The 13,629-nt window shown below is 49.4% G+C and overlaps 1 protein-coding gene across 1 annotated transcript in view; it reads right to left on the reverse strand.

The window, feature by feature from the left end:
• Positions 1 to 229: 229 nt before the first annotated feature.
• The window catches only part of LOC123344360, a 39,601-nt gene continuing 26,201 nt past the window's right edge, over positions 230 to 13,629 (reverse strand). Inside the window, exons 5-7 of the mRNA XM_044980499.1 lie at positions 13,294 to 13,505; positions 10,382 to 10,426; positions 230 to 783 (exon numbers count right to left, since the gene is read on the reverse strand). Of these exons, the coding sequence (XP_044836434.1) occupies positions 676 to 783; positions 10,382 to 10,426; positions 13,294 to 13,505 (365 nt within the window). The 3' untranslated portion in view covers positions 230 to 675. The remainder of the gene's footprint in view (positions 784 to 10,381; positions 10,427 to 13,293; positions 13,506 to 13,629) is intronic.

A 13,629-nucleotide genomic window follows, 5' to 3' on the forward strand; every position in this document is an offset into this window, starting at 1 on the left:
CGAATCACAACTTACTTCCTGTTTGCCCCTAATTTATATAGTAATATTTTCAGCTATACCTTAACCAATCATTCTACTGAAATCTATCTAACCAATCCTAACATATTGTAACATAATTCTCTAACCAATTATATCCCACTACCCTAATTAACTTACACCTAGCAAAATTAATTATACAGCAGACAGAAACAATTAGAGAACCAGACAGATTAACAATAGAAAACGGGGAGCCATAAAGATAAAACATACAGAAATGAAGGTTTCACAACCACAACTATTGATTAGTGATTTCTTGCCAGACAGAATGCTATCAAACTAAGTTTTCTTTAACCATCTTTATCTGGTGATGATAGGCATTATCAAGCCAGGATTGTATTCCTAACAGCCCAATAGCACTTTATTTCAATGTGACTAGTTTGGAATGTGAGGATGTGACCCTATGCTTCCCAGTTTATGGCTGCTTCTGCTGCTTAGCCAAAGGCCTTAGCCTAAGAACCAGGCCTCAGACTATCACAGTGAGAGAAGGCCCATACACAAGCAGACGGTGATTTTGATTCTTTGTTTTATAGCTCTAAAACTAGCTAAATGATAAACATATACCTAAATTCTTAAAGTAGAGGCCTTTACAGACAGGCTTGAATATCTATATCCTAACAAGCATTATTTTTTATGTCCTTATGGAAAATTACGTAAGGGAATCTCTCTCTGTGGCACGTTATGCTGAAATTGTCTGGCTCTGTTGCACTCATTCTGATCCACTTGTCCTGCCATGTTCAGGGGCACCTAGAAGAGAATGGAATTGAGAAACAAACAAGTTTATGAAGAAGAAATCCCGTGGCTGTAGGGGAAGCACTAATGCAGTAGACTCATGGCTCTCCCTGCTTTCATTCTCTGGGCTGCTTTGTAATAGAAATCTTCTCTAGAGTCATGTCTGTGCTCAGAGATGACCCATACCTGCTGATCATGGGGGGACACAATTTAAAGGTTTGGCTGCCCCCCAGAACAGCATGAGTGATGCTCCCCCCCCTTTTGCGCTCAGTCTCCCCTCCCTGCAGCTCTGAGCTGCTCCTGCCCCTCCCCAGGGCAGAAATCTGGGGGAGCACATGACTTCATGTGCCCACCCACACACTTCGCCTCTGTCTGTGCTATGACATTGCAGCTATACAACTGTAGTGCCATGGTATAGACACTTCCTTCAGCAAAAGACAGGATTTTTCTGTTATTGTAGGTAATCCACTTCTCTGAGTGGCATAGAATTCTTCTGTCAACCTAGACATGTCGACACTCGGGATTAGATCAGCTTAATTGCAGCACTGTAGGATGTGAATTTAGATTGACTTAGCTTTTAAGTGTAGAGCAGGCTTCAGGTACCTAACTTCTCCCAGCATCTTGTACCTGAGAATAACGGTCCTGATTCTCCACTGTATTTTCCTTGAGTGTAAAGTGGATGTAAATTGTTGACAAGTCAGACTGTTAGTTTTTATGTCCACTTTGCATTTGTCTAAATGACTATGCAAGAGGCATAGGATAGCTCCCCAATACACCAACCTCTTAATGAGCCACCTTGAAGAAGAATTTCTGGATAAAGGCACCACAAATCCAATGAAATACCTGAAATTTATTGATGACATTTTCATCCTCTGGACTGACAACTTAAACTCCCTCGTAGATTTCCATCACAATTTCAACAATCATTACCCATCCATTAAACTCTCTCTGGAACACTCCCACACCAGCATCAATTTCCTGGATATCACGATCAGCTTCAACAATGGAATCCAAACAGACAACCATATACAAAAAACCCACAGATCACTACATAACCTTCATAGATCCAGTAACCACCCCAAACACACCAAGAAGTCTGTTATCTAAAGCCAGCCCACTCAGATACCGCAGACTATGTGCCAAGTAGAAAGTCTGGGATATAAACCTTAAACTCAAAACCACCTTCACTAAACAAGGACATGCCATCAGAGAAGTAGATCGCAACATGGGACCAGACACTCAAATGACTCGAGAGAACTTGCTTCAATACAAAAATAAACCCTTCTCTGACCGCACACCCCTAGTTGTCACCTATCACCCCACAGTGGGGTATCACCAGACAACAACAACCCATCCTCAACGGGGACCCCATCCTGAAAGAAATTTTTCCTGAACCCCTTCTTCTGGCCTTCAAACACCCCCCTCCCAACGTCTCCAAGCTCATCATTAGAAGCAAGCTCCCCACAGACCAGGGCATATCAACCCAAAGCAGCATCAAAATCTGCCAGAACAAGAGATGCAAAACCTGCAAATATATCGCCATTGCTACAATGTTCAACACCCCCCACAATGCAACTTCCAAGATCTATGGTCCTATCACAACATATAGTGTACTTCATCCAATGCATTAAATGCCCCAATAAGAACTATCTGGGTGAAACTGGACAATCACTAAGCTCGCAAATGAGCTCACACAGGAAAATGATAAAAGACAAAAACACCCTATCAGCTGTGGGTGAACACTTTTCACACAGTGATAACTCCATATCTGTCCTATCAGACCTCATCCTCAAAGGCAACCTGCAGAATACTTTCAAAAGAGGAGCCTGGGAGTTTAAATTCATAACTCTGCTAGACACTAAAAATCATGGACTGAACAGAGACACTGGATTCATGCAGTGATGAGCTGCCAATTTTTTAACAACGGGTTCCCTCCTCCCTCCAAAATTTTAACAACGGGTTCCCTCCTTCCCCCCCTCCGTGGGGGGGGGTCGTGCCCCATCCAACCCCTCATGTTCCTTAACACACACACTCCGAGACCCCTGACCCATCCCCCCCTTCCCTGTCCCCTGACTGCCCCTTGCCACCCCACCCAACCCCTCCTTTCATTCTCAATGGCCCCCCAGAACCCCTACCCCATACAACTACCCCTTCTCTCTGTCCCTGAGTGCCCCCACCACCTCATCCAACCCTGCTCTTTCCTGACTGCTCCCCGGGACCCTTGCCCCCATTCAATCCCCCTGTTCCCTGCCCTTTGACTGCCCTGACCCCTATCCACCCCCCCACAACCCACCCCCTCCCTGCCCCCTTACCACACTGCCTGGGGACCGGGTCCACTCTGCCAGAACCACGACCGGCGCCGCTCGGCCCGACTCCCCGGGCCGGCACCGGGGCCCGGCCGCTCGGCGGCAGCCGCGGGGCCCGACTCCCCGGGCCGGCGCTGGGCTGGAGGGAGCCGCGGTCTGGGACCGGGAGCTGCTGAGCCAGCCGCACCTCCCTTCCCCCTCCGCGCCCCAGCTTACCTGCTGGCTGCCTCCATGCTGCTTGTTCAGGCTTCCCGCGAACATCTGATTCGCGGGAAGCAGGGGAGGGGTAGGAGAAGGGGGCGGAGCAGGAGAGGAGTGGGCGGGAACTTTTGTTAAATTTAGCAGCCCTTAACAAGCGGTTCTAAAATGGCTGCTAAATTTAACAACGGGTTCCCGCGAACCCGCTGCAGCTCACCCCTGGATTCATGGCTTATTACAACAACCTACAACCCACTAACAACTCCCCATCTGTTTCCTCCCCTTTACTTTCCTCCCTATGACTGTAGGGTTGTTAATGGGCCACTTCACCTTGAATGGTCCCATGAAATATGTATTAACTACTTATCCTAAACAATCTGTTTCACCCTGTGACACTCTAAGTACACCTCTACCCCGATATAATGCAGTCCTTGGGAGACAAACAATCTCACCATGTTATAGGTGAGACCTTGTTATATCAAACTTGCTTTGGCCCCCCCTGTTCCTTGTTCCCTGACCGCCCCCTCCAGAGACCCCCGTCCCTAATCACCCCCAGGACTCCACCCCCTACCCAACCCCCGTGTCCTCTGACTGCTCCAACCCTTATCCATCCACCTCCCCCCGCCCCCTGACAGGCACTCACCAGCAGCAGTGGAAAGCGGAGCAGCCCGGCCCCAGCCCGCTCCACTCCACCACCTCCCAGCTGCGGGAAAGGATGCCCCCCGCACTCACCTGCGGTGGGAAGTGGAGTGCTGCGGCCCCAGCCCGCTCGCTTTCCTTGCCCCGGCCCCAGCTGTGTTGCTGGGGGGCGGCTGGGGAAAGGTCCTGCACTCACCTGCGGCGGGAAGTGGAGTGCCACGGCTGGGAGCTGGTGGAGTGGAGCTGGCTGGGGTTGGGCTGCTCTGCTTCCCGCGCCAGTGAGTGCGGGGAGGTTGGGAAAAGGATTCCCCCAGTACTCACCTGCAGTGGGAAGCAGAGCGCTGCGACTGGAAGCTGGTGGAGTGGAGCGGGCTGGGGCTGCTCCTGGCCCCCCGCTAATCCCCCTGGCCACTCTGGGACTGCAGGGCCCCCAAAAGTGCTCTCCCACCGCTCCTGACCGCCATCGAGACCCTCTGCCCCTTATCGAACCCCTTGGCCCCGGCCTGGCTGGCACCCTTAACACGCTGCTCAGAGCAGTGTGTCAGAACTTTACCATGTTGTATTCGAACCCGCGTTATATCGGGTAGCGTTATATTGGGGTAGAGGTGTATGTTTCCCAGACATGAGGATGAGCTCTGTGTAGCTCAAAAGCTTGTCTCTCTCACCAACCGAAGTTGGTCCAATAAAAGATATAACCTCTATGCAAGGGGCAGGCAGTGGCAAACCAAGCCTGATATTTCATTCTGCAGACCACTACCCGTCATGTAGTACTGATGCAATAAGCACTGAAAGCTCCCATGTGCCTTACAAACTATGGCATCAACAGTGCCTCTTCAGGCACAGCAGAGGGGATAAAGCAGTGAATTGCCCGTGTTGGGGTGCCTGGAAGCAGAATACTCCAGACATGTTAGGGGGAGAAGAGGGCCTTGCTGCACCTTGGAAAAGATGAAGGCCGTGCCCTGCTCACTGCTCTCTTGCTATTATGCAGAGAGGGAAAATAATAAGATTTAAAAATTAAAATACCCTTGTTTGGGGTTTATTTTTTCACCTCAAAAGGGAGAAGTACCAGAGATTCTGTGAAGTCCACCAGAAACTTTGTTATTGCTATTGATTTTACATGGAAGGTGGTCAGATGCTGTGGTGAGGGGCAGCAGTATAAAACCGTGAGGTGCACAGTGCTGCTAGAAACAAGCCCACTTTGGGGTTGCTAACACTGTTACGAACACCTCTGGAATGGAGAATGGAGAACTCTGAACAAAACATGATGGGTCTTCCAAAAGTTTACAGCTGAACATTGACTTAATACAGCTTTGAGACTTTACTATGCAGAAGAAAAATGCTGCTTTTAACCATCTTAATTTAAAGGAAACAAACAGAGAAAGACTTTCCTTACTTTGTCAATTTTTTTTAAACTTTCCTTTTATTTTTTTAGTAGTTTATGTTTAACACAGTACTGTACTGCATTTGCTTTTTTGCCCTCCCCCCTCACAGCCTCCTAAAGCCCTGGCTCCAATCCGAGCCAGAATGGCTACACCACAATTAAATGGCCCCTTAGCCCAACCCAACTGGCACGGGCCAGCTGCCGGTGTCCAATTGCAGTGTAGACACACCATGAGGGGCTACACTGAAAACTGGACTCCTCAGGCCCCTTCAGAGACACCGCTTGCCCTGTTGTCAAGGTGACAGGAAACCAGAGGGAGGAAGTTCTCTGAGAGAGGTTCTCTGGCCTCTGATGTAGGAGGTCCAGGCTAAAGGGGAGACTACAGCGGGTCACACTGAAAGGTGAACTGTCAGGCTGGAAGAAGATTACTAGTGGAGTTCCTCAGGGATCGGTTTTGGGACCAATCTTATTTAATCTTTTTATTACTGACCTTGGCACAAAAAGCGGGAATGTGCTAATAAAGTTTGCAGATGACACAAAGCTGGGAGGTATTGCCAATGCAGAGAAGGACTGGGATATCATACAGGAAGATCTGGATGACCTTGTAAACTAGAGTAATAGTAATAGGATGAAATTTAATAGTGAAAAGTGCAAGGTCATGCATTTAGGGATTAATAACAAGATTTTTTGTTATAAACTGGGGATGCATCATTTGGAAGTAACAGAGGAGGAGAAGGACCTCGGAGTATTGGTTGACCACAGGATGACTATGAGCCACCAGTGTGATATGGCCCTGAAAAAAGCTAATGCGGTCTTGGGATGCATCAGGTGAGGTATTTCCAGTAGAGATAAGGAGGTGTTAGTACTATTATACAAGGCACTGGTGAGACTTCATCTGGAATATTGTGTGCAGTTCTGTCTCCCATGTTTAAGAAGGATGAATTCAAACTGGAACAGGTACAGAGAAGGGCTACTAGGATGATCTGAGGAATGGAAAACCTGTCTTATGAAAGGAGACTCAAAGAGCTTGGCTTGTTTAGCCTAACCAAAAGAAGGCTGAGAGGAGATATTATTGCTCTCTATAAATATATCAGAGGAATAAATATCCCAGAGGGAGAAGAATTATTTAAGCTCAGTGCCAATGTGGACACAAGAACAAATGGATATAAACTGTCCATTAGGAAGTTTAGACTCGAAATTAGATAAAAGTTTCTAACCATCAGAGGAGTGAAGTTCTGGAATAGCCTTCCAAGGGAAGCAGTGGGGGCAAAAGCCATATCTGGCTTCAAGATTAAGCTCGATAAATTTATGGAAGGGATGATATGATAGCCTAATTTTGGCAATTAATTGATCTTCGACTATTAGTGGTAGATATGCCCAATGGCCTCTGATGGGATGTTAGATGTAGTGGGATCTGAGTTACTACAGAGAATTCTTTCCTGGGTGCTGGCTGGTGAGTCTTGCCCACATGCTCAGGGTTTAACTGATCACCATATTTGGAGTTGTGAAGGAATTTTCCTCCAGGGCAGATTGGCAGAGGTCCTGGGGGGTTTTTGCCTTCCTCTGCAGCGTGGGGCACGGGTCACTTGCTGGAGGATTCTCTGGACCTTGAAGTCTTTAAACCATGATTTGAGGACTTCAATAGCTCACATAATAGGGGTTTGTTACAGGAGTGGGTGTGTGAGATTCTGTGGCCTGCGTTGTGCAGGAGGTCAGACTAGACAATCATTATGGTCCCTTCTGACCTTAAAGTCTATGTTCTATGATACATGGTCATAATGGTCCCTTCTGGCTTTCAAAGCTTTGACTCTCTGAGGCTACCCCAGGAATTGCACTCCCAGCCCAACTCCTCTGACAACTGGCCCTAATGAAAAACCAGCTACCGTTCACAGGCTGGGACCTGCCTGTGAGATTCCCCACCCCCGCCCAACCCATTAAGCAATGTGCCCTGGCTATCTGGTTTTCATTTTCTATGGACACTGCTGGTCTAAAGCTAGTCAGCATCAGTGATTTCAGCTACAACAATTAGGGCCCAAGTTTGAAAGGACACTATAATCGGTACCAGCATTTATCTGTGGCTGCAAGATTTAGCAACTACCTACCTGATTATCTCTGTGCCTCCCAAACCCTAGGAACCACAGGAACCTTCCCCGCCTTGTGTTTAGCACAGATGGAGTTACCATGCTCCAACACAGGCATCTCTGAGCGATGAAGATCTAGTTCTTTATTGCCATGTGATTTTGTTCCTTTCAAGCCCGGACGCTCAGATGCTGTGGATCGGTCTTGGTGAGGTGAGCCCCTTCCAAAAAAGTGTAACCAGTCCACCCCTCTTCTCCAAAATCCCCTGAACAGTCCCCCTCACCCCCTGCCACATGCATGCCAAAAACCATGGAAATTACCACCAAAACACATCCCCAGCCACCAGTTAAGGCTGCCGAAATGACACCTCCCCCCCATGCAAGTCATTAAAGGCAGGGAAAAAATTGTTCACTGTCCATAGCATCTATCACTGCACTAATTGCTAGGAAACTGGCTTTCACATCCCAGCTTAGACAAACACACAATATTCCTGTAACTGACACTGTAACACAGAACCCTGAGGCCAACTGCAATAATTTGAATATGTAATGCCTTGAGCATCAGAATATGTGGGTACGTCTACACTACAGGATAATACCGAATTTACATAAACTGGTTTAGTAAAACAGATTGTATAAAATCGAGTGCGCGCGGCCACACTAAACACATTAAATCGGTGGTGTGCGTCCACGGTCCGAGGCTAGCGTCGATTTCTGGAGCGTTGCACTGTGGGTAGCTATTCCGTAGCTATCCCATAGTTCCCGCAGCCTCCCCCGCCCCTTGGAATTTCCGGGTTGAGATCCCAGTGCCTGATGGGGCAAAAATCATTGTCGCGGGTGGTTCTGGGTAAATGTCATCAGTCACTCCTTCCTCTGTGAAAGCAACGGCAGACAAGCATTTCGCGCCTTTTTTCCCTGGATTGCCCTGGCAGATGCCATAGCATGGCAATCATGGAGCCTGTTTTGCCTTTTGTGACATTCACCGTATGTGTACTAGATGCCGCTCACAGAGGCGATTCAGCAGCGCTACACAGCAGCATGCTTTTGCTTTTGCATGACAGCAGAGATGGTTATCAGCCATACTGTACCATCTACCAAACCATAAATTGGTAATAAGATGATCATGGTTACCAGTCCTTTTGCACTGCACCATTTGCTGCTGTCATAAGTGCCCCTGGCTGCTCTTAGCCCGGGGCGCAAAAGCCAAAATTGGGAATGACTCCCTGAGTCAATCCCTCCTTTTTGGTATCTAAGAACAGAATCAGTCCTGCCTAGAATATGGGCAAGTGTACTAGAGAACCACTGTATCATAGAACCAGAGAGCACAGCTGCTCTGTGTCAGGTCCTGCAGAAATTATGAGCTGTATGCTATTCACCTGTTCATTCCGTTTTTCCCCCAGCCTTCCTTGGCTACCATAGCATTGTCCCCCCCACTTGTGTGATGAAGTAATAAAGAATGCAGGAATAAGACACAGTGACTTGTTAGGGAGAAATGAGTGGAAGGCAGCCTCCAGCTGCTATGATAGTCCAGACAGGACAGTAAGGACTGTGGAGGAGAGGAGCCCAGCATACCTCTGCTAGTCCAGGGGCAATTGAATCTTTTCTTTACACATGAAGGGTGGGGGCTGATGGAGCTCAGCCCCCTGTTGCTATGATGAGGAGGGTTATCAGCCATACTGTACCATCTACCATGAAAAATTAGGGCCAGGCGCCCTTGATCGACCTAACAGATGCTAGTCGGCATGGTTACCAGTCCTTTTGCACTGCCCCATGTGCCAATAGGCTGATGATGACGATGGATATCAGTCATATTGTACCATCAGCCACCCATGGCGGGGGGGGAGCAAGGATGTTGGTGTTGAGTGCTGCAGCATCGCGTCTATCTACAGCATTCAGTAAAGATAGGGTGACATGTAAAAGAGTAAAGAGAGGATTGTTTTCCCTTTCACTTCTGGGGGTGGGTGGGGGGGTGCATAAATTGCCGAGCTATGCCCTGACCCACCGCGGACACTGAGTTTGACCCTAGAAGCATTTGGAGCTCAGCCAAGAATGCAAATGCTTTTCAGAGACTGCAGGCACTGTGGGATTGCTTGAGTCCTCCAGTCCCCGCTCCAGTCCCCCCTCCATGAGCGTCCATTTGATTCTTTGGCTTTCCGTTACGCTTGTCACGCAGCAGTGCGCTGAGTCCCTGCTATGGCGTCTGTCTGGAGATCTTTAAAAAATGATTTTGAATTTCGTTTTCTGTAACGGAGCGCTGATAGAACAGATTTGCCTGCCCTTACAGCAATCACATCTGCATGGTCCATGCGGGAGCTCTTCCTTTATTTTGATTTTTAACTGCATCACAAAATGTGCTGATCGGAGCTCCACGCTGGGCAAACAGGAAATATTCAAAAGTTCGCGGGGCTTTTCCTGTCTACCTGGCCACTGCATCCGAGTTCAGATTGCTGTCCAGAGCGGTCAGTGGTGCACTATGGGATACCACCCGGAGGCCAATACCATCGATCTGCGGCCACACTAACCCTAATCCAATATGGTAATACCGATATTAGCATTACTCCGCTCGTTAGGGAGGAGTACAGAAACCGGTTTAAAGAGCCCTTTATATCGATATAAAGGGCCTCTCAGTGTGGATGGGTGTGGCGTTAAATCGGTTTTACGCTCCTAAAACCGGTTTAAACGCCTAGTGTAGACCAGGCCTGTGATTGTCTCTTATGTGTTGGAGAGAAAAGTCTGAAAAAGTCTGCATTAAAGTGCGAGTTGGAGGACTGGTGTGTGCATCTGTCTTCGAGGTGGAAGCCAGTTTCCTGGTGGCTGGCTGGAGTCTCAGTGAGAGAGATTAGTGCAATGATGGTTCTTATGACAGGTGAACAACGTTTCCCTTCACTGGTCATTTGCCTGCTTTTAAGGACTTGTATGTGTCACTTACGTAGCCTTTACTGGTGGTGATCTTGTATTTAATGGTAACTCTTTCTAGGTTGGTAGCATGCAGGGTAGTGGGGAATACTCACCTCTTCTCCCGCATCATTTCCATTGCCAACTTGTACTTCACTAACCTGCAAAAGAAAGAAGCTTGTTAACAGGGTCCCATGGGGGAAATCTTTTTTTTCCGGCATTTTGTTTAGGGCTGGTTGCAACAGATGCCAATTTCCTACAATATCCTGGCCAAACCTGACTGAATTAAGTTAAGTGTCACTGTATTTATGTACCACCATGGGCCTGGGTTTGTCTGTAATTCCATAGGGGAGGGGAACCAGGACCCTCAAGGAACTATGACCAGTGCAGGTGTGACACAGAGACTCATTTTTGCAGGTCACTCCTCTTATCAGGCCTGACGTACTCACTACACCTCACACTGGTGTCATGATACTTATTTAAAAGGTGACATGTAACATTGTTTGAAATCTACTAACACGCTGGTCATTAATTTCACTGTGAAATGTTTGAAACAACTCTGTAGGTGAAATTACTCTCTGATAACTGTGTCCTGGAGACTGCAAACAGACAACCGAGATAAAACTCTGCATATTGCTGCATGGGTGTGTGTAGCGAGGCGGTGTGGTTCCCCGCCACCCCAGAGAGGGATGAGCCTCTCTGGATACCAAAGTGGGCAAAGCCAGCGAATCCTGCGCCCGCCCCCCAGAAGTCAAGGCACAGGACACGAAGTATAAAAGCCCAACCCCAGAGCTCATTAGAAGAGCAGCTGCCGGAGAGGCGAGATGCCTGCGGCCTAGCTCCTGCTTGGGAGACCCTGGCAACTGGCGGCAGACCCAAAGACTGGCCTGACCTGCTGACGCCTGATGCTGACCAGAGCCCGGAGGAGTTGTCAAGCCTGCCCCTCGCAAGTTACCCAGAGGAGCTGCCAAGCCTACCCTTACCAGTTATCCTAAGGAACCCATGGTGCTTGACCCCCCGGAGGACACCGTCCAGACCCAGGTACTGCTAGAGGGGGAATTAGGAAGTAGCCCAGGGGCAGCCGACCCTAGTCTAGCCGCAGCAATGCCAGAGGCTATGTCAGTGTGTTGCAGCCAGGATCCCCACTGACTCAGCCGCAGGCCTTCTGCTGCTGCTAGGGCCCTGGGCTGGGTTGCAGTGGAGGGGGTGGGCCTGCGTCCCCACTGCCACCCAACTTGTGGGTGGCCATCTCCCCCTCTCCCAGGGCCGAGCCGAGGGCCTGGGCTGGTTGTTTACCTGCCTTTGCTCAGCCACTGCCTGAGGGCCTGAGCCATTGACTCTCTATTGCCCCGCCCCAACCCAGGGACAGGGCCTGCTAATTATATAACAGTTGCTCAGCTCCTGCCTGAGGACCTGAGCCTGTGACTCACTATTGCCTACCTATCGCAAGCTGGGTGTGAATAACTGTTTGTGTTTGCCTCTACTGCTGCTGCGGCGAGAGACTCCCATGGCCAGGCTAATTCCCTGTCAACAACTGAAAGGAAGTACTGAGATGGTGTGGTTCCCCACCGCCCTGGAGAGGGACGAGCCCCGGCCAAACCCCTCTACAGGGGCGGCTCTAGGAAGGATGTGCTATTACACTGACCAGCTCTAGTTGTGTTTATAGATTTCTCACACTGAGATTGACTCCCCCACAGAAGCTGGGCAAACTCCAGCATTAAAGAATGAGACAGAACAAGCTGCCAGTAAGAAGGTACGCAGCGGCCAGCCCACAATGCACATGGCGATGGTGACTAGGTTCATGCAAGTCCTTGTGTAGTGCTCACCAAAGTGCAAACGGCTGCTGCTCAGCAGTGGGAGTGTGAGCAGAAGCTCTGGGTGCGTGCAGGTAAGAATGGGGGCTAGCATAGTCACCCTCACTCAGCAGTAGTAAGTTTCAGTTCCTTCTTCACAAGTGCGCAGGGTGTAAAGGGATGTGTGTGGGGACAGGAGTAGGAGACGAGGGAGTTAATCCTGACCCTCACCATCCCAATGAGGCACTTAACTACACAACGCTCTTAGCCTGCCCTCTGGCTGTGCTGCAGTGTCTTGTTAGTGCAGCACTGCATTCCCCTGCACTGCTGGGCCTGCTCATCACTTTTTAGCTTGTGCTTAGGCTGGGCGAAGTCCCATCAAGGGCTGCCTGGACACCCTGCTGGTAGGGCTTGGAAGCAATAACTTAGGTTGGTCCCCACAATGTGCTTATGACCAAAGGCACCATCTTTCTGAGTTGCCGGGGGGGTGCTCGACCCCCACTCCGCCCCAGGCCCCCTCCCCACTCCACCCCTTCCCTCAAGCCCCTACCCCCACCCCACCTCTTCCTGCTGCCGCTCTGCCTCCGCCCTGCCTCTTCCCACCCCGTTCCACCGCCGCCCCCTCCCCCAAGTGCGCCCTTCTCTCGCTCCTCCCCCACCCTCCAGCGCCTCCTGCATGCTGCTAAACAGCTGATCTGCATTGGACAGGAGGCACTGGGGAGAAGGGAGGAGCTGATGCTGGGGGCTGCCGGTGGGTGCTGAGCACCCACTATTTTTTTCCATTGGTGCTCCAGCCCCGGAGCACCCATGAAGTTGGTGCCTGTGCTTATGACACTAAAAGAGATCACACAGAGCTACAGTCATGTGCCATCAGCATTAGCTAGTAAGACAGAGAGCAAAGAGAATGAACTCAGTACCACTCATCCTCACACCAACTAGAGGCTGTTTTCAGGAGGCTGTTTCTGAGCTTCAGCCTGAGAATTCATCAGGACAACTAAATATTATGAGAGGCTAAACGCTAGAGAGGGGTTGCTGTGCTGTGCCTACAAGGGGTGCAGCTCAGACCCCTCAGCCCAGGCAGAGGGGGTCCTAAGGCAGTCTTAAGCTATTTTGTGCCCTCTGAATGTCAATCTGCTCTTTGGGCTGCGGAAGCTCCCAGCATCACTTCAACAGAAAAGTGGATGAAGCTCACAACCCCTCCAACTCCACTTGGTTTGCCCCATTCACGTACTTACTATTTCATGGTAAAACTCTTCCATATCCAAAAGGGAAAGTGCAAAATGGATGCAGTTGTTTGTGAAACAGTTGTACTTTGTCTTAGCATTCAGCATGGCATCTGCCTTCTTCAGGAAAGCTTCTTCATTGATTCCTTGTTTAAGTCTCACAATCTGATATTTCCCCCTGGTTCTTTCCATAGCATCGATTCCCTGTATGTAGATTCCGTCTCCTTTAAAAGAACCAATAGCATTCAGTGGCCTGTTAACACTCACTGTGACGTGACAGGAGACAAATGTGAGAGAGACGGAAATGTGTGCATTGGCCTTCCTAAGAGGAACAGATCCAATATCATA

Source organism: Mauremys mutica, chromosome 11 (genome assembly GCF_020497125.1).
Source record: "Mauremys mutica isolate MM-2020 ecotype Southern chromosome 11, ASM2049712v1, whole genome shotgun sequence".
Taxonomy (NCBI): domain Eukaryota; kingdom Metazoa; phylum Chordata; order Testudines; family Geoemydidae; genus Mauremys; species Mauremys mutica.